Here is a 22,624-nt window from a genome sequence, read left to right on the forward strand (position 1 = left end):
GTTTAAACTCCTTGTTAGAGTTGTATGTTCAACTTTATAGAAAATAGATGTAGATAGTTCTTTACTGGAGATGAATAAAAGAGATTGGTATGTACAGTTTTTATCAGTTACACTATATTAAGAGTCAGTTTTGTTACTTCAACACAGTCTCTTGCTAATTAGTGTGTAAAACATAATTTTGAGCAACCAGATGGTTCAGTGACTCAGTTTTAACAACCAGTACACAAATATGTACTTTTTTTGCATATTTAAAATTATAAAATTTACCAAGAAGAAAAGTAAATCTAGTTTATCATGTAATATTTTTTACTTGCCTCACTAAAATAAACCATTTTAGATTGATTTCTGGGGATGGGTAAATAGAAAAATAAGATTTGGACATCATATAATGCTGATTTGTAGTGTATGTCTTGAAAACAGCACACTGAATCAAGCCATTTACTTATACAATAGAAAATTGTTTTACAGTTCAGAGTAAATAGAATTTTATGCAGCATATACGATCTATACAAACAGTGGCAATATATATATATATATTTTTTTTTTGTTAGATTGAGAAACATTGCAGTAAACCTGGAGTCTATCCACTGGAAGTATTGCCTCTATTTCCTGACTTTGAGGTTAGTATCAATAATAGCATTATTCAAGAGTGTAAGTTATCCCTATTATTATTAATAATTGTATTACCTAAACCAATAGGAAGTATTTATAAAATAATAATGATCTTAGCCACAAGAATGGAATGAAACCCTTATTTAACCCTTCATACCCAATACCTAAAATTAGTGTGCAAAATCTCAACATCAACATTTCAAAATTGTGATTTAAGAGCCTCAAATTACCTCAAAATAAAACTGTAAATGATATTCTGATATTTTAATTATTTGTTTGTTTTAAGTTTTATTAACATTTGTTTCAGATGAAGTACTTAAAAGAATAGAAACTGTTAGCCTAATTTTTTTCCCATTATAATTTTATTATTGGTGGTGCATATTAAATTTCACACCTATGCAAGTGCACTTTGTTAGTAAAAGACTTTAAAGCCAAAATCTAGTAATTTTATATTTATTTAAGGCTATCTTAGTTCATATAATTTGAAAGCAGAGAATTTGATCATGTCAAAACTCTAAAGGCAACTATTCCCATGTTTTCTTTTGCAATTTTCAAATTTCTAAATACATTTGAGACATCTCAAAGTTAGGCAGGGTTTTGTCTTATAAGTTATTGAAAATTTATTATTTGTATGCCATGAAAAAGTAGTAACTTAACAGTTTCCTTCATTGTTTATTTATTTATTTTATTAACTCTCACTACAGACTCAATATAATATACATGAGTTAGTCTACATATTTGCACATGTTAAGTGTTTGCACTATAACTTTTGATACAGCACGTGTCTTCACAAAATTTGGTAAACTTTAGGTAAAGATTATAAGTTTTTGTACACAGAAAATCAGGTTTCTAATTAAATATTTTTTACTAAATATTTGTTTGTGAAAATTGTTTTGTTACTAGTCCAAGTACAAAGGGGTTTTGTGTTATAGTTAAGAAAACTATTCTTCGTTGTAAAATCTTGGATATTATTTGCTTAATCTCTAGAACCTCTAAATACATTTCAAATGTTTGTTTTTAGTAAGATTTGACATTTCATGTTTTTTTCTATACCATTTGTGGGGTCTATGAACTGACCAACATCATAACCATCATAAAAAAAAATAGGAAATATAAATTATTTTTGTTTTCATGCTGGAATGATTACATAGTATAACACAAAAAATACAAATGTTTAGTTTAAGTTGATTAAGTCTCATAATGCTATATATTTAATATTTTGTATTATGTTGATCCTTCCAGTCATGCCCAGCTAACATTACATAAATTGCATTGATGAGGTGCAAGTGTACTCATGATATGTATTCAATAATATAAAATTGACCTTTAGTCTTCTCTGTCTTGGCTGTGTCTTTAGTCTACTCTGTCTTGAGTAGTATTTTGTAATATACAGTCACATTTCAATTATTGTACATTATATATGTATATAAATTATTACTATTTAGGAATAAATTATTAAACTTATGTTTATTGAAATATAAAACAATAAGTCAAGAAATAAAGCATACAATTGTCTGTTGTCGCTAAGACTTGAAATTGGTTGCTGCTGGACATAGGTCGCTAAGCTTTTTAAAATTTTGAATGTGGAAGATGTTAAACAAAGTTGTTTTTTTTTAGGTTTTATATATATATATGTGACGTCCTTTGACCCATGACTCATCATAAAAGTAACTGTCATGGGCGTTTTTTTCCCATTAAAATAACTGTTGTATATTTCAAGGCCATTGTAAATACGGGTATCATAAAATTTGGCTTTGAACAAAGATAAATATTATGAGGTCTACTTTAAACATGTACATAAAGTTGTAAAAAGAGGACATAGATAACTTTCACATTTTAAAATAGTGAAGTGAATGCTGTATTTAAAGTGGTTTTAATGTTTTAGACAGTTTTATTCACTGCAGCAGTTCTTTCAACAATGCCTCCCAGTGACTCAATCTTATATCTGCAAATGTGAAATTCTAAAAACTGGGTTTCAGTACTCATTGTGGGCACAGTACAGATATTCCATTATGTAGCTCTGTGGTTAACTACAAACATCTAAATATTTCAACAAAATAGCCTAGAGCATGATGTCACTAGGCATGCTATAGTATATGTACAAAAATTGGCTTTCAGGTCAACAGTTGCAGGTCATGCATAGCCAGGGGTGTAGATCCTGGGGGGATGGAGGGTATACATCCCCCCTTCATTTTAGGTAGGGGGTATAGTGCATACAATCATCTCCCCCTTCGGTTTGGTCTGTTGAATTGTTTTATTGCATCACAGACCTACAAATTGTGTGTTTGTTCTTGTGATTCTCGTGTTCTTACCAATCGAATTACATAATTAGGCCTAGATGTAGGCATGCTTCTAAGCTTTTCGATCTAAGCGATAGTTCATAAGTATCAGACAGTAGACCTAAGTATACATGCAAGTATCGTGGCAACAAGATTACTCTGTAACTGCATGTTTACAGCTTTCAGGTTCACGTAATCACAGATTACCAATTTGCAAATTTAACAGTCCACGTAAGTGGTTGCAAAAATCATCCCCCATCGGGTATAAAAAAATCTACACCCGTGTGCATAGCTACATACTAAATAGTTATATAGTTATTTTTATTGTATTACAAATCATCATTTAACTAAAAAATCAAAATTATAATTTAAAATATCTCAAAGTGAGCAAGGTGTGTTTGAAGTTTCTGTATTTTAGTTACTGTGACTTTTATTACTTACTGACTCTCACAATCCAAGGCCAAAAGGTGGCATTATACTACCCACTAGATTATAAAGGATTACACTGGGGTGTTAATTTTATTTGAGCTTGGGATCATTTTGGTAATATGACATATTGTTAATCTAAGGGCTTGCATTTTACATTCTGTTGCAACAGAAATGTCTTGCATTTTGGGGTTGCTGATGTACTGAAATGTTGGTTTTCAAACCCCCACTATTCAGTCAGATGACAATAGGCAAATCTTGCCTAAGAATTGTTGTGCATATTGGTTAATTTTTATTTTTACAGTCTTTTCTTTTTATCACTCTTTATTCAAAGTTTAATGCCACAAATCCTGTTTTAAATCTTTACTTATGAACAAATTAGTAACTTTTTTTGCTTCCATGTAATTTCAACAGTCACAATTTCAAATGTAAATCATTAGAAAGCATTCTCACATTAAAGTACAATCACAAAGATGCCAACTATTTCAAATGACTGAGCATAATGATTGTAGACAGAGTCCTTTATCATTTGTGGCTATAGGCCTGACCAATGTCTCTAAGCTGTTTATTATTATGTTATTATTATAACTATTATTATTTATTACTGCTATAGATTGCTCATTTATAACTGTGTTTTGTGTATTTAATAAATAAATTTTAAAAAAATATTTTGAAATTATGTCTTTTATTTAGTTCAGAGTAACAAATGTACTGGTAAAACAACATTGAACATCCACAAACAGTAAGCAGAAAAAGCCTTTGTGTAAGGACTAGTTTATATCATGTTTATGATGCTTATTATAATAGTTTTGCAGCTGTTCCAGCCTTTGCTTTCATGAGAATGTCTCTGGATGGTTGGGAGTTACATTGTCCATTTGACTGCATACACATCTTGTGCATTATAATACTGCTCAAAACTGAGGTGCTCAAGTTTGGTCTGAACTTGCTTTTGTTTTTAGTCACTAAACTAAATATCCTTTTACTGTCAGCATTAGAATGGAAGATTGTAAGAATTCCAAGCATAACCCTACACAGAAAGTCATACTTCTGGTTACCATTTCCATCCTTAACTGTGGACAGCTGAACCCAAAACTTGTCAACATTCAACTGAAGGACAGTTTCTGAGAAAATATCAATTTAATAGTTCAAATATTGCCCTTCCAACTTGTCAATAGTGTTGTGCTCATGTGTATTTGCAAGGACAGAATACCTGTCTGTGAAGAAGTGTAGAGAAGAGAAATCTTTGCTTACTTTCAGTTTTGGATCAGCAACCTCTGCATGAATCAGAAGTTCATCATTTAGAGGGGAAATGTTTCATCATGTAATTTGTAGCTGCAATATAGTATTTATTGACACTGGTGTAGAAGCTGATCAGGTCCAGGTCCTTTTCATATTTAACAATGTATTCCTTGGCAGCATTTCCAATAGAAACTGCCTCATCAGATTTGTATAAGGATTCATTGTTGTAATCAAGTTCAGTGATGTTGCCTTCACTGGCTTGATGTATCTGACAAGTATATTTTTAACTTGTGTAATCAGAGTTCTATGCATAATGTGTATGCAAGGTTCTTCTCTTTGCAATATCAAATTGGCTTTCTCAAATAAAGGAATTGCCGACTGAAGAAAAGACAAAATAACAAGTTCATTTTGTTGTCCAAGAAACTGTCAACTTATCTAACTTGCTCTGCACATAACTTTTCTTGGTTACTTCCTTGCTAGCTTTTGTTTTCTTCTCTTTTTTTCATTGATTGTCTCTTCTTTAGTTCAAGGTCAGACTGCCTAAACATATATTGAGTGATATCAAATGTTTCTTTGTCTGTTTTTGGAGACTCTTGTCTTGTGTCCCTGTGTGGCTGAGAAGATATCTTGACTGTGTCCCTGTGTGGCCGAGAGGGTGTCTTGACTGTGTCCCTGTGTGGCCGAGAGGGTGTCTTGACTGTGTCCCTGTGTGGCCGAGAGGTGTCTTGACTGTGTCCCTGTGTGGTGAGAGGGTGTCTTGACTGTGTCTCTGTGTGGCCAAGAGGGTGTCTTGACTGTGTCCCTGTGTGGCTGAGAGGATATCCTGACTGTTAGTCTTGCTACCTAACTGAGCTGCATGCCTAGCTCCTTCTGAATCTAGTTTTTCCTTTTCACAGTGAAAAATACTTCTTCAATGGCTTCCACATGTCCAATATTCTGTTGAGGCACATCCCAAGTGATAGCCATCTTGTGTTAACAAGTTGTAGAGTTTTTCTTGTTTCTTTGTCATACAATCCTTGAAACTCTTTGAAATGTTGTTTTCTGCTAGCACTTTTGTCCAGAAAATAGTAGATGTATATCAGAAACTAGGCAGGGCAGTTTTCTGGAAGCTTTCTGGGCAGCAATATTCATGAGGTGACAGGCACAGCCCATGAAGTAAATGCTGGGCTGTCATCTTGAGATGTGTCCTGTCACACCTTTACCTATACCAGCCATTGTCTGAAGGAAAACTAAGACAGATTTCCCATGGAATTTTCCTCTTTGTCAGTTCATAGTCCAAAAGCTTAAATATTCTTTCCCGTTGAAGCTTCTTTCCATTCCACCATTGTCAAAAGAGAACAAACAATTTTTCCAAGTAAAGGGTCATGATATCGTACAGCCACTGGATAGAGTTTAGAGTCATCCATATCTGTGGATCCATCTGTGGCTAAACTGTAAACACTGTTAGTAAGTATGTTTGAAATCATTTTGTCATCTTTACAACCAAACATTTGTACAATGGCTGTAGTTTTAGTTCTAGCACAACCATATTTTTTCGCTATATCAGTCTGGGAACATTTTTCTGAATAGATGTCCTGCATGATCGGCTACAGCTATGGGTAAATTATGAGCAATGACGAATTACATGAACATCACTTCTGCATTTATGGTTTCATATTCTGAATTTTTACTCATAAATGTCGTTATCTGCATTGTTTTTGTCTTCACCTCAGCCTTTTTATGATGAGATGCTGATTTTGTATGCACCACAAAAAAAATCGATATGACAAACTGTACAAAACACATAACTGTCACTGACTTTTGATGCAATGACCGAAAATTTTGCACTATACTCTTTTTCTAAATTTTTTGATTCACAGTTTTAGTCCTTTTAGATTTGCCAGAAACAAGACAATCTGGTGAGCGAGGCCTCTTTATTTTTTTTATCTTGTGAACGATCACATTGGTGTTTCTATACCAATAGAAATACCCATCTACAGGAGCGCTGAGTGGCTGACAAGCACTGATGACGTAACTATAGATTCCCCCATGTACCCAGTATGGAGAAGCACCACACTAAAACTATTGGTAGAGGTCAGAGATACAAATATTTTTTATTATTTCAAGCACAAACATGATTATTGTAAGTAGCCATTTGGACTGTGTCTTTTATTTATTATCAAAATTTATCTGTATCTCGCTAGAAATTTCCTTTTCACCCCTTTCAAGCCCTGGGGGAACAATTTATCACTTTATTGTATAGGCCTATATAATATATAATAATTTGGGAGTTGCAACAATTCGTATTTTTTTTATTGGATGAACGTTTAGTCGTAATGGTTACGCTCAAATCGTAATGGTTGGCATCTCTGCAATCAGTGTTTACCATTTTAATTGTAAAACAAAACTTGACTTTAATTTTACTTTTCAATTATTTCTAACATTTTACATTGCTAGTGCTTTGTTTGCATTATTTGTTACTTTATAAAGTGAACGGATTTCTCTTGCTGTTCTCCTTTATTCAACTACTGTAATGTAAATAACTGAATCCACAAACTAGACTTTGTATTTCTAGCTATTGATCACAGTTTTATTCTAACACTTGATGATTAAAATAGTATAAAATTGTGTACTGTGTAAACTCTTAATTTAATTCAAATGTAATATTATCCATTGAATTAGACAATGATGATTTGAAATTTCTATTGGCTACTTTCACAGTAATTTTATGATCTATATAGCATATTTTACTGAGATAACATGTAAATGGAAACCACAAGTATACGACATATTTTAAGTCTACTGACCTTTGATGAAGTTTTGATATCATAGATTGTAGAATGTAAACATGGTAAAGAAAGGCTAAGTGTTTTATAGTATGTTAAAACTTCATACAAGTTATTTTTCAATTAATAATCTATGAGCACAGCATATTAAGGCTTAACAAATGATCCAACTACTATGTAGGTAAAATAATATGTTTTAAGATAGAACTCAGAGTTGTTGTCTTGAAAAGGGTGATTACAATAAAATTTTGAAATGACATCAATGTGCAATATTAATGTTTCTTTAAAATAATATAAAAACCTGAACTTACTATTTCAGGAAAGATGTTATGAATAATTGTTATTTTGTTGTAACTTATTTTATATAGGTTTTAATAATAGAAGCATTAGTTTTTTTATAAAAATATTGTTAATGAAGTTGTAAAAATGATTAAAATGACTTTTATCCAGTAAAGTCGGAACACACTTCAACAGATTATAATTTTCATTATGCTTTTTGACAGGTTTCCTTATTCATAGAATCTGTAAATTAATCATAGATCATAATATATATAATCCATGTTTTAAAACTTAAAATTACAAAAATAAAAATTTGGTGAGAATTTATGCATATATTTTAAAGATGTTATGCTTGAAATTTAAATTTTGAATTCATGTGAGTAGGATCTTACCTTATCATTATGAAATTTTGCACAAAGCTACACGAGGGTTATGTGTCCCTAATTTCATAGTGTAAGACTAGACAGAAGACAGATAGTAATCACCACCTTGGGGTACTCTTTTATCAGCAAATAATGGGATTGACTACCACATTATAATGGCTGAAAGGGCGAGCATGTTTGGTGTGACGGGGATTTGAGCCCAAGACCCTTGGATTACAAGTCGAGTGCCTTAACCACGTGGCCATGCCCGAGCATTGTAAAAAATTGGATTTATACTAGTGAACATATGCAAAGATATCCAAAGGTACTATCATATTCATGATGATAAGAGGTAAAATGCAGTGGTAAGTTTGAGGTAACTAGATACAGTTAAAATACACGATAACTTATTGCGGAGGACTCCAGAAACTGGATTTAACTAGTCTGTATAAAAATGGATCTTTAAAACTTTAAAATTGCTTTTGAGATTAGGAATCTCACAGTATTATTGAAGACAAAAATGTTATAGAAGGAAATACAAAGTGTAACAAGCAAAACAAACGTTGGATGTGTCGCTTTTCATTTTTTTTAATAATAATTTATGGTAATTTTTTTCACTAATTCGTCACCCAGCAATCAATATTAGAGACATGACAGAGGTTTGGTAAAGCACAACATGAAACTGTTTGGAAAGTCTTTCGATGACCTAAGTCTTTTACTATCAGTTAAAGTAAATAATTGCGTGTTTTAACGTACAAGGTAACAGTAGTAAAACTGTATTAAGTTTACTAACAGTAGAGTTAGTACTGTATTTACTTGGGAGTGCTAATGCCAAATTACATCTCATCAGACGGAACATGACTTGCTACATGTTTGACTGAACATTAATAAACTATGAATCTTGAAAATATCAAAATCACTTTAAAAAAAAACTACAGCACAGTTCTTAAGTCTCAGAATGAGCCAACTGTCATAGATAATGTTCTTACATGAAATTATTACAATAAATATCTATTTTAACTAAAAAACTTACGGAACACACACTTCCACCACGGTGTTAACGAACTGCTTCCCTGCCACAATTATAGCTAACTGCAAAGAGAGTTCAAACAAACACCCTCCTGTTCCACACTAGAAATAAATGTAGAAAAACAGTTTCAAAATTACTGTGGCAATACCACTTTAAAAAATATCTCAGAAAGGACACAAGACTGAAAAGTACAATAAGATACAAGTTAGTGAGTGAGAGCACTAATAAGTTGCCCAGGATCAAATGGTCCAAAAAAATAATGTTTCAAACCTCAAAATTTAAAGAATGTGTGCGACTAACACGAAAAACTTTGATTGATTCTTCATTGTTTAACTTTCTCACGACAGGCTCAATCCCAAGAACTGACCTAACAATTATTCTGTGCTTGTTATAGTATTACAATGTGTTCATAATTATTCTATGCTTGTTATAGTATTACAATGTGTTCATAATTATTCTATGCTTGTTATAGTATTACAATGTGTTCATAATTATTCTATGCTTGTTATAGTATTACAATGTGTTCATAATTATTCTGTGCTTGTTATAGTGTTACAATGTATTTATAATTATTCTGTGCTTGTTATAGTGTTACAATGTATTTATAATTATTCTGTGCTTGTTATAGTATTACAATGTATTCATAATTATTCTGTGCTTGTTATAGTATTACAATGTATTCATAATTATTCTGTGCTTGTTATAGTATTACAATGTATTCATAATTATTCTGTGCTTGTTATAGTATTACAATGTATTCATAATTATTCTGTGCTTGTTTATAGTATTACAATGTATTCATAATTATTCTGTGCTTGTTATAGTATTACAATGTATTCATAATTATTCTGTGCTTGTTATAGTATTACAATGTATTCATAATTATTCTGTGCTTGTTATAGTGTTACAATGTTTTCATATCATTTTGACAGGCTTTAAGTAAACACAAGTTTTTTGCACACCAAAGATAATATTTTTTAATGGAGTATTTTTACTAAAAATGTATCTACTAATACTTACATATGTATAAATATATAAATAGAGAATTTCTGTATACCAGTCTGAGTGTTCATTTCTATGTTTGGATTAAAATACTTTTTTTTTTTAGTCTCAAAAATTACAAACTGATACATGTAGTTATAAAAAAAATAAGGAAAAAAGTAACATACACTGGTACATATAGCTATATAAGAAATAAAAAACAACATACACTGGTACATGAAGTTCTATAAGAAATAAAAAAACAACATACACTGGTACATGTAGCTCTATAATAAATAAAAAACAACATACCCTGGTACATGTAGCTCTATAATAAATAAAAAACAACATACCCTGGTACATGTAGCTCTATAATAAATAAAAAACAACATACCCTGGTACATGTAGCTCTATAATAAATAAAAAACAACATACACTGGTACATGTAGCTCTATAAGAAATAAAAAACAACTTACACTGGTACATGTAGCTCTATAAGAAATAAAAAACAACATACATTGGCAAATGTAGCTTTACAAGAAATAAAAACAATATACACTGGTACATGTAGCTCTATAAGAAATAAAAAACAACATACACTGGTACATGTAGGTCTATGAGAAATAAAAAAACAACAGACTGATATCAATAACAATATCCTGACATTATACCACTTCAAGATCAATAACAGTATCCTGTCATTATACCACTTCAAGGTCAATAACAATATCATGACATTATACCACTTCATTATCAGTAACAATATCATGACATTATACCACTTCATTATCAGTAACAGTATCTTGACGTTATACCACTTCAATATCAGTAACAATATCCTGACATTATACCACTTCAAGATCAATAAACAATATCCTGACATTATACCACTTCAATATCAATAACAGTATCTTGACATTATACCACTTCAAGATCAATAACAATATCCTGACATTATACCACTTCAAGGTCAATAACAATATCCTGACATTATACCACTTCAAGGTCAATAACAATATCCTGACATTATACCACTTCAAGATCAATAACAGTATCCTGACATTATACCACTTCAAGATCAATAACAGTATCCTGACATTATACCACTTCAAGATCAATAACAGTATCCTGACATTATACCACTTCAAGATCAATAACAATATCATGATATTATACCACTTCAATATCAATAACAATATCGTGACATTATACCACTTCAATATCAGTAACAGTATCTTGACATTATACCACTTCAATATCAGTAACAATATCCTGACATTATACCACTTCAAGATCAATAAACAATTTGTTTTTAATATATATCTTTGACTAATTAGCTCGATCTCAAGATAGTTTTTATTCATTGGTTAAAACATGAGGTTACATCTTATGTGACCCGTATTTTCATAATATTGTGTATTGATATGTGAGCCTTAACACTAGGAGAAACTTCTGTCAGTTTAATAAAACATACACTCTCAAAATCAAATATTTCTGCCTACATTTGTTTCTAAATTAGCGAGAGCTATGCCTGAACTTAATGGAGCTCCACGTGTGGTCATTTGGGTCATCTGTCGAGCAATAAAAGTGTAAGAAAAAAGTTCATGTTTTTGGTTTAAATCTAATTTCACACAGATTTTACGCTGAGTTAGTTTGTCGGTAAATAATTTGACTTAAGTTTAAGTAATGATAATTTCCCACTGTTGTTCTTTTAGTCAGTTCAAGAGGCTTAAGAATTATAGTCAGATTGTTGTGGTTATACATACATTGACATACCAGAGAAATGATTAATAAATATTCTGTCAGACAGTTTCCATTTTTGTAAACAGGAATCAAATTCTAACTATTGCAGTCCATCTGAGTTTTTCATCTGTGTGTTGAGGAACAGTACTGTGTTATACCTTAAACAATTCTTCGTAAACTTGTTGTTATTTGTTGTTAAACACAAAGCTACACAAGGGGCTATCTGTGCTCTGCCCACCAAGGGGATGGAAACCAGGATTTTAGCAGTATAAACCCACAGAAATACAGCTGTGCCACTGGGGGCTCCTCTTAAATTATTTCAACATCTGTGAATTTTTTTGTTAGGTAATTGTATGTTATGTCCTATATTACCTTGTGCATAGAGAATGCTTTATGGCTGCCAACTGTAACAGAAATACTTCCAAAAACTTGTGATTCAATTTTCTGATTGATTAACTGCACAGAGAATGTGAACTGTGAGAACCATTCTGGTGGGCAAGTACTTGATGTCTGGTCTATTGTTCCTGTTTATTGTAGATTCTGCTGATTTTAATACATATTTTCTTAAAGCCAAGCCATTCATCATCAGCATATTTACCAGTGAATTTCTTTTTTTCTACTGTCAATTCCTGATACATACATTTTACTTTTGAGAGGCCAGCAATCATAGGCTGAGTGATCAGTTATTTCTAGAATTACCCCTCAGTTTTTGTTGTGTAATAGCTTGGCTTTTACACTTTGTCCACCTTTGGGCTCACTTTACATAATACTACTGAGTTTCACAAATTTCCTACAGGAGCATTATTTGTGATTCAAAAATCAGAACTGTATATTTTCAATTGAGATCTGAAGGCATTCACATGGAGAATGTGCTCACTAGGTCTGCAGCTTCAGCCACTGTATGGACATATGGAATTCCCAGTCCTATTCTGAAGTCATTATCTCCCATGACTTTCTTTTTATTTTGATAATCTATTCATTTGGCTGCTGTTGATTCAGTACTGATTTCTTCAATATCTGATTACTTGCTGAGTGAGCTCAACCTTCTTCTTTACATTTTTGACATATGGAGCTACTGAATTCTGTCATTATTCTCTTACTCATGAGGTTCTGTATGTTTTGAGGTCTTATGCATGCTTTTTGCATAATCTCTCAAAACCTTCTAAATACATTTTAAACGTGATGTCATTGTGTTTGTTGGCTTCAAAATTTTATTGAAAGACTATTTTATGAATTTACGTCAATAAATTTGGAATCACATTGTAGAATATAATTCAAACTTTAATACTATGTACATACATAAGTTAATTTCTTAATTTAAAGGTTAAATATTTAAAGAATCTGAACATAGATTCCAGTGAGTCGTGTAGTATTTTGAATGCAGTATTGGTTAAAATCAGATGACTGTGATCCCAAAATACTAAGTCTATAGTTTCATACTAATTAGAAACTCAAATTATTAATATTATCAGGCTAGAATGAAAAATAAGAACCTTATATCTTTTTATTTTGCTGAGATACGACTTGCATACTGAATCAAACCTAGCGGCTTCTTTCACCATATGGTTAGTTATATACACTTACTTCAAAATGATATGTGAATAACCAATCAAAAGTTTAGAATATCCTCCAGAGTAGTTTACTTGGCTCTTTTAATCTGTAAAAAAAAGCTGCCACATTCTTTCAAACCAAAATTTCAAGAAGATAGGTTGTGTCTTTAGTCTGCTTGAAATTTCATATTTTACTAAATCCAAATAAGTTTTAGGTACTAAGCTATATAAATTACAGTTAAATTCTATGGTATCAGTTCAGTTATTTATGATGTTTTGGTTATTTAACTGTGCATATATATATATATCTGTGTGTGTGTGTGAAGAAAACCTAAAAAAAAATTTGTTTGATATCCTTCATATGCAAAATTTTAAAAGACTCAGAGCAGCAACTGAGTACAAAAATTGTAGCAAGAAGAGATAATTGTTTGCTTTACTTCTTTATTTTTTATCATTCAATATTTAAGAATGATAAATTCTTATTTCTTTTGATTATTTTATTATTATTTATGTATTTCTTCTTGTGAAACTCACAGTTGAGTTTAAAACTGACAATTCATTTATCCCCATCACAGTATTGGTTTCTACTTCTTCAGTCACCTCTGAAACCTATGATACATTTTATATCCCATGTCTGTACCCTAGGGATTCTTCTGATTTGTTCAGTTTTTTATATTTGTTTATTAGAAAATATATACTTACACACACACACAAACACTGGAATAAAAATATTTTATCAGATGTTTGTCAATGGTTGGTATTAAGTGTTATTAACTATTGTCAGCTGTATTTTCATATCCTATTAAATGAAATCTCAAAAATGAAACATAACCACCTTGTCATATATTTATATTACAGTACTTTTGATAATATAGTATATATGTAATCCCCCAAAAGAACAGTGAATTAACAATGAGTGTTTTGTGATGAGAAACTCACTTGAATTTCACTTCTCAAAACTCTTTTTTTAACCTAAAGAAGGTTAAGGCTTAAGAAGGTTGAAATGTTGTTCTCTACTTTATTTTAATAAAAGTTTTAATACCCATACCAGCCATCTTAAGATAAATTTTAACAATGAGTGTGCTTATCTAACAGTTTAACTTCAATGGTTTTTTACATGAACAAAATTTGTTATTTATCATATACATTTATTTTCTCAGGTAGAGATGATGGAGGTTCCTTGATTTATTCTTTGCTGATGTTAGCATTAGAAAATAATTGTCCAGTCCAGCTGCTTAGACAGGTATGTAACTGTGAACATTATAAAAAACCAGCTTTATGAATTGGGTTAATTTATACTTTAGATGGTATTTCTCTGTGTAGCTGTGTGTTGACAGCTTGACCAAGAGAATTCTTCTTGATCAGTATTTAAATCATTAATGCTGTTGTACAAATTGTGGATTTATTATGGCAAAATATTGAACAGTGGTAGATGAAAACAATATTTGCAGTATTTTAAGGTTATTTTTTGTGTACAAAATAAATAAGAAATTAGGTATGAAATTTAAAATATGAACATGGTCACTTTTGATTAAAAGGATTTTTATTTTAAATTTAAATAGTCAAAGTAAATCATATATTGTCATAATTTATATTTCATTTTTAATTATATATTTAATTTTAGGATTTTGATCTTTTGAATAAAAATTTTAAATATTTTGCTACTAAGAAGAGAACTAAACTATATACTGTCATAATTTATATTTCATTTTTAACTATATACTGAATTTTAGGATTTTGATCTTTTGAATAAAAAGTTTAAATATTTTGCTACTAAGAAGAGAATTAATTTTATTTAAACATAATAAAATGGTGAGAATGGTATTACTCTTTCTTATTCTAAGTAGCTCCTTCTATATTTGAAATATGCTTAATATAAATTAATTTAGTACATAAAGACAACATTATATTTTGTTTTAAACTTATGTACTAAAATAAACATTTCCATTCTGAAATATATAAAATAAAAATAATGTTTTTCTTCAGGTATTACACTTAATTCATCACAATATTAAATATAAATGTGAAGCCTATTTGATTTACCAACTGTCACTGAGTTATAGAAAATCCTATATGAATATATCTTTTCTTTAGTTAGTAAAATACAATTACACTTAATTCATCACAATACTAAATATAAATGTGAAGCCTATTTGATTTACCAACTGTCACTGAGTTATAGAAAATCCTATATGAATATATCTTTTCTTTAGTTAGTAAAATACAAATCAAAATACTACATATTAGTTCATCATTTAATTAAAATTGTTAGAAAAGTGTAATTTTATTAATTCCTCCTTTTTGTATATTCTGGTTTGTAATCATTTTATTGTTCACTTTTGGATTTATATTTTTTTTACATTGTTTATGTTCTCTTACTTGTTTTCATTTAACACTAAGGATCAAACTTATCAGCAATGCATTTATGGAAAATACATTCTTTATGCACATAAATTAATAATAGTAACATGAAATGAATGTTCTTATTTTATGAAATTTACGTGCATGAATGGTCATAGAACATATTGAATAATAATAACAAAGAATGTGGTAATTAAATTATGATAAAAGAGTCATGCATCACTCTGATTTTTGTAAGTCCTGTTTATAACTGTTTGAAATGTGCACAACAGATATCATGGATTAATGTTATAACAGGATTATTTCCACACATTCTTGGAAGGTCAGTGACATTGGAGTCAGTTATTGTTGTAACTAGAGAAAGGGGTTTGGTAGAGAAATACAAATTTTACTAATTGTAATCATAGTAAGGGTAGATCTTAAAAACAGCTTAACTTCTGTACCAACAGATGTTTTGAAATATTAATAGTAAAATATTTATTTCATCATCAAAATTTAAACCAGACAGAGTGATGCTTCTAGAACTTAAGAACATTTGTGTGATGAACAGTTCATATTGTTTCTGTAATTAGTGTATATATTTTGAAGACAATCATAAAAACCTGTTGGTTTAATTGATTCTCACGTTTCTAAGGCAAAACTGAAATTCAGAGTTATCAATCAAGTTAAAAACTTATTTTAATAAAACAACTTCTGTGTCATATTCTTATTGGAAAGTTCAAAGTTGAGCCATAGCACTGCCAATGGTGAGCTAGTTTGTGTTAATAATCTTTGTTTGTGTAATATTAAACAACAAGTTTTTATAGTTGTTGAAATAACTTTTCATGTAATCAGTTTAAGTACAAGGTATTTATAACTTTGTTCATAAACTCGTGGGTCATCAGAAAGAAAAATTGTTGTTTTGAAGGCTCTTTTACCAGGTTAATAATGACTACATCATGTTGTTGTTCCTTCCAATTTAAAAGTTGATAAGTTAAAAAAATTTCAAGCATAAATTACAAATAGTCAAATTATAATCTTAACTGTGTGTGTTTATGGATTTTGACATTTGGGTCAGTTTTGAGTTGTTTAGATTAAAATAATATTGAAATATCCAATACTTTAGTATCAAATAAATAAATTTTGCTTTTACTCAGGTGCTCTGATTTGTATAATTTGTTATTAAATTTTTTTTAATTTGGATATAATTTTTACTACAGACTATGGTGTGTGCAAATCAGATCAAAACAGGCTTTATCTGCATTCTTTGACATTGGCAAGGAAACCTCGAGTATAATGTAAGAATTCTTTTTTGTAGTAGTATTAAAATTAGTGTTGATATGCAAGGTAGATTTTTAATTACTATACACAGGTATTTTATTGCAAATTCAATGTAGCTATAAGATGTTGCTTGTAGTATTACATCTCAGATTTTAGAGAAGTATTATTACTGTAAGTAATTACTCACAACAACTCGTTCCATAACTCAATGATCCTGTTAGAAAATGAAATTACCTTAAATGTAATTCATTTGGTCCATTCCAAGACCTAATCTGTTGTGCTATTAAGTTATAATCAGAGTATAGCTCAACAAAATAAGATGAAAGATCTTACCCTGCCCCTATAAAGTAATCCTTCCATCCCTGGAATAATCCTAGTTGAACACATTTCGTTAAGTCAGTATCTTGGATAACAAGACCAAAATTGTTCATAGCATTCCAAGTGAGACTTAACATAAAGAGGTATTTCTTTAAATCGTTTAATTGTGATGTTTTAAAATACATCATAAATTATATTAGCTATATTTATAGCAACAAAGAAGTACTTTTTTGAATGGCTTGTGAGAATTGTTTTCTACCATGTAAAGACCTTTTTCTTTATTCATGCTTTGAGCTAGTTTCCATCTTTATTGGATGTGTGATCTAACTTAAGTCAAATGAATTATCCTGTACTTACTGTATTTAAATGTCATTTAACAAACATTTGTTCAACTTACCATTTTACTTAGTTCATTCTGTAGTACCTCAGAATCTTCAATACAGCTAGATGTGCCCAAAGATTAATTTCACCAACAAATTAAGATAAATTGCTAATTATACACTTAAAAGATAACTTAAGCATTAATCCCTGAAGTGCTTCTAGAAACTAAAACAGCATCAGTTGGTAGAGAAAATCTGAACCACTCCAATAAATCTTTCTCTCTGTTACATTCTATATGATTCCATTAAATGTGTAAAATTAAAATCTTCCATGATTATTGAATCAGTTTTCTTATCAGTAACAATTTTGATCTCATCATATAATATACCATATGTATTCAACATCGTGACCAGTGTTTTATATTTTCAATCCTAACAGGTTACAGTTCATGTCAGAAAAACACATTCATTCCTTTTAGTAATTGTCCCTATTACAACATCACATCCTAATGCAGCTGGCTGCCTTTATACTGCCTCTCAATTTAGCACTTGGATGTTAAGAGTTAAGATGTGTCCAGTTTTTTTTTTTTTTATTGCTTGCATGAAACTTTTCAACATCAATTTTTATTTGATACTGAATGATAAGAGTTATCAATTTAGGCAGGGAACTGTGAAGCCACACATGTGGCTGCTCATTCCAATGTATTGTTGTTAGGCCCAGTAAATCATTAACTTATTCGTTTTTCAAATAGATCTGTTTGTTGTAGGTCTATTATTAGTAGTTTTGAGTAGACATTTTCGGTGTGTTCACTCACTGATGATATACATACATATATATCATAAACATATAATAATTTTTTTTCTACATTGTATCAAATAAATCAACCTGTATCATGAACCTGTGTTTAGACCTAATATATGTCTGATGGTTTGTAAAAGGAACTCAATCTTTTCTTAAAATAGTCTTTGTCTGATTATTTTGGTACAGTTTGATAAAACACACTGATATCACTGTAGCAATCACCCCTTGTCAGCAGCTAGTTCAACCTTATCTTGAGAAAATGCAATCAGACAAGCCCATGACTCTTCTTCTGGGTGGTGATGTCCAAAACTGTGCTCATGTATCTTAGGATGACTGGTTCGGGTGTTAAAACTTTTATTAAAATAAAGTAGAGAACAACGTTTAAACCTTCTTAGGTCACGTTAATAAATGTTTTAATATCCACAGGGCCTGCCTTGAGATACATTTTTACTTCAGGTAGGTTTCTTGTCATAAAAAAAAACTGCTCAATCTTGTTGTGAAACCAGATATATTGAAAACATTGAATACAAAGCTCAAATTGGATTGATATAAATTGCAGGAAGATGATCTCTTGGCTTATAATAAAATCGACATTAGGTTTTCTTCAACAAGGCTTCTTTCTTAACTAGAACTAAGTGACAAGCACAAAAATGGTGTTCAGAATACAGTATAGAATAGAATTACTAGCAATGGCCAAGACGTTGTTGAAAAAGTGCTAATTATAATAAGCTGTAGTGAGAGACAATATCTGCTTTTTCCCAGCAAGTCTTGCTGCTGTAAAGTGTTACATTTCTTAAAGGAAATTGAATAAGATTCTCAACTCCTTTGTTGAATTTGACAGAGTTAAAATAAACACTGATGAAATCACAGAAGAGTTTACTCAGTTTCTTCACAATGAATTCATGGCTAATTTCAGTACATTTAGTGATTTCAACTTGGAGAATAAAGGAGCAGATGCATTTTTGGAAAAGCACTTTATAAAGTATCCAAATTTGTAGAGTGTGATGGAAGATTCTTTCTGTCTTGTCACATGGACAAACTAGTGTGGAGACTGGAATCTCAGTGAACTCCAAGGTGAGAATGCCCTAAGCAAAAGGATACACACGACACAAAAAGTAGTTTGTGATGCTAATAAGCATACTGGAAGTGTGCTGTAAGTCTAGATCATTCTACAAAGTATTATATTTGTGAAAGGGGTGAGAAAAGCATTTGGAAACAGAAAAGTTACAATTTAAACAAAAGTAAAAATTGGTATAAAAGTGAGAAAACCTAGATTAACTGAAAAAAGAGAAAAACGATTGTGCTTTGACATACAAACCCTAGAAGTCTCAAGTGATGAAAAATGTGAAACCTGCAGCAGTAGAGATGAAACTGAATCTATTCTGAAAGGCCATTAAGAGAAAAACCATGATTGGATCAAGTCAAAGAAGAAATGGAAATGTGACACAGACTGGGACATTGATCTTTTTGTGCATAGAATATTTATGTCAGTGAAAATTATTCCAAACATTTGTGAAATTGAAAACATGCCTTGGACAGTTGATGTTTTATTGATACACATATAATATATTTTATTAAATAATTAGAAATACACCAAAATAGTTTCTGAATACTGTCTTTATTTATTTTGCAAATTAAGCTCTTAACATTAATACTGTGTACTCATTTGTCAATTTAAAGCACAATTATAATCATATTGTTAAAATGGTAACCTTCATGACAGTGTGAATTCTGCTTTCCTGGTCCTTGAAACCCAAAAGAAAGTCTTTATAAAGTTCTGGAATTTGTTCTGCCAAGTTTTATCCATTGATAAAACTCATAATTCTTCATCCTCTGTTGTTTCCATTCGTATCCCTTCTCTTCTTTCTTATATTTGTCTAAGGCAATGCCAAACCTTTCAGGCAAAGTTACTGTCAAAAGGATTTATCACCCTTTCCCAAAATTTTATTTTCATCTGTTTCTCATATCCCGTAGCACTGGCGGATTTGGTCATCATTCTGTCTCATGTTTCTAGACCTTCCTCAGTTTATAGTGATGAGTATTCTCACTTCTCATTGTTCTTTTTTGTTTGAAACTTTGGATGACCAAGATTGATGTTTCTTCATATTCCCATTTTTGCAACATCCATATTTTGTTGTTAGTTGAGAAAGTTGAAAATGACAGCAGGTAGAGTTACTAGTTTTGTCACAAATATAAATGGGAAGTAATTATAAACATCTGAAAATAAGTTGTCTAATAAAAAATTTATAATTACTGTTAAAAACCTGTCAAGTAACATAGAATTGAGAAAAATAAAGACAGCTGTATGTTTCACAAGTATTTGCAAAACAAACTTGTCTTTGCTTTTGTCAATTCTGTAATTATGGAGTTTCTCCAAACACTAATAGTTTCAGTTCTTAATCATATATTAAGTGATATGTTACTTCTTTATACATGTATACAAAATTTGACTTGTCATAGATTTTTGTATTAGCTATGGAAACATTTATTTAGTTATAGGCAGGTTATTAATTAACTATTGTGTTTTCTTTCTTTGAACATAGGGTGTATTCATTCATCTGCAAATCTGTTACTTTTGGTGGTTACTAGGTGTGTATAAATTTGATATATAATGTTTAGTAATTATTTGTATACTCTAGTTCTTATTAACAGATAAATAATTGTTTGAATTTATAATATTTAATATTTGTAATGAAAGACAAGGGGTATATATACTTTCACACTAACAACAAACTAATTTGCTATAAAAATTACATCAAGGTGCAGGAACATAAATTTAGCCAAAACCAGTTTATAAAATGTAAAGTGTGTAAGACAGAATACATGTGAGCAGTGATACATCAGAATTTCAGTTTGTATTGAACAAACAACTGTGGGTAGTTTGCTACAAGACTGTTACAAGTATATATTTGATGCATTAACATGTCTTAAGAAGCTCTGTTATGTTTTAAATAAAATATAATTTCTAAGTTCTTGCAAGCTTACTGCCTTAAGGAAGTTTAACTGTTTTATTATAATTGCATAAAGTTGTTTTTTTAGTAAAGGTTTCAGTTTTTTGTCATAAGCATTTGATAGCATGACAAGTGGTGAATATCAGTACGTAGATATAATATACTTTAAACTTGATGTTATTTCTTGAAACTTTGTAATAGAAAAAAAAATAGTTGAAAAATCATTTGTTTTTCTTTAATTCATTCATAAAATCTAACTTGAAAATTGAAAAATGTGGCCATAAGAAAGAAAGAAACATATCAGGAATTTAAAATTTACTGAAAATACTATATCTTTCTTTTTCTCAAAATTAAGTTTTGTCAACTCTTAGTTTAGTTCAACAACACTTTCACAATTAGCTTTTTTTCTCTGTTCAGAAGTCTGAAACAATATATGATACTAGGATGTATTTTATTAGAATAAGATATTTATGTTTGTTTATATACTAAGAAATAAAATTTTGATTACTCTAAAATATTATTAGAAATAAAAATGAATCATGAAGCAAGGTGCTTAAGTTTAACTCTTTCAATCTGGCTATTGCTTACTATGGATGATGGAGAGTTTGTGTCTCACCTTTTGTTATTCCAGTTACTATGGCATGAAAACTTAGCCAATAATCTATATCTTAATAGTATGTAAGTTTTAAGTTCTAATTCTGTAAGGAAATATGTTTTGAAATATCCTGAATTCCCCTAGTGTTACACAGTAACATATTTTCTCTTTTTTATGTAAAAGTCTATGGTTGGTCGTCGCTTAGTGGTTTGTGTAACACCAGTTAATGGCAGTTATGAAACAATGTTTCTCCAGACTTTGGGAACATAGTTGCACTCTAAGAATCATGGTCTCTACTTGGTCTTATATCAATAGACCATTAGTAGATTACAGATTCATTATGTAGAGGAGCGAACAACATAGAGTTTTCTCAACCCATACCAGCCATTTTTACATATATATTGTACCCTACTTACTTAGTTCTACTGTTGAGACCTGTTTGGTCAGGATACAGTCCTTACCATTGCATGACTACCTACTTCTTATCCTTTTTTTGACCTGATGTCTTTAGTGGTGTTCTTAATTCTCTGCAGTCCATGGACCAAAGCAGCTTGGCATCAGCCTTATTTACTTTCTCTGATTTCTCATCTTTCACAGCCTTGCTGTTCCTTGACAGGCTCAGTCTATTCTAATATATTTGTTTCACCTCTAAAACTTTCCCCTTCTTCCTGTCCTCCCACTACTCAGTGTCAGATTTGTTGCATGTCTTGTCAGCAACTATCCTGTTTGGTCATGCCCAATAGACACACAT

General features: G+C 30.5%; 1 protein-coding gene across 1 annotated transcript in view; it reads left to right on the forward strand.

The window, feature by feature from the left end:
- Positions 1–22,624, forward strand: part of LOC143242769 (uncharacterized) — a 96,190-nt gene that overhangs the window by 67,816 nt on the left and 5,750 nt on the right. Inside the window, exons 8-10 of the mRNA XM_076486261.1 lie at positions 552–620; positions 16,827–16,904; positions 20,871–20,916. Of these exons, the coding sequence (XP_076342376.1) occupies positions 552–620; positions 16,827–16,904; positions 20,871–20,916 (193 nt within the window). The remainder of the gene's footprint in view (positions 1–551; positions 621–16,826; positions 16,905–20,870; positions 20,917–22,624) is intronic.

Source organism: Tachypleus tridentatus, unplaced genomic scaffold (genome assembly GCF_004210375.1).
Source record: "Tachypleus tridentatus isolate NWPU-2018 unplaced genomic scaffold, ASM421037v1 Hic_cluster_2, whole genome shotgun sequence".
In the NCBI taxonomy this organism is placed as follows: domain Eukaryota; kingdom Metazoa; phylum Arthropoda; class Merostomata; order Xiphosura; family Limulidae; genus Tachypleus; species Tachypleus tridentatus.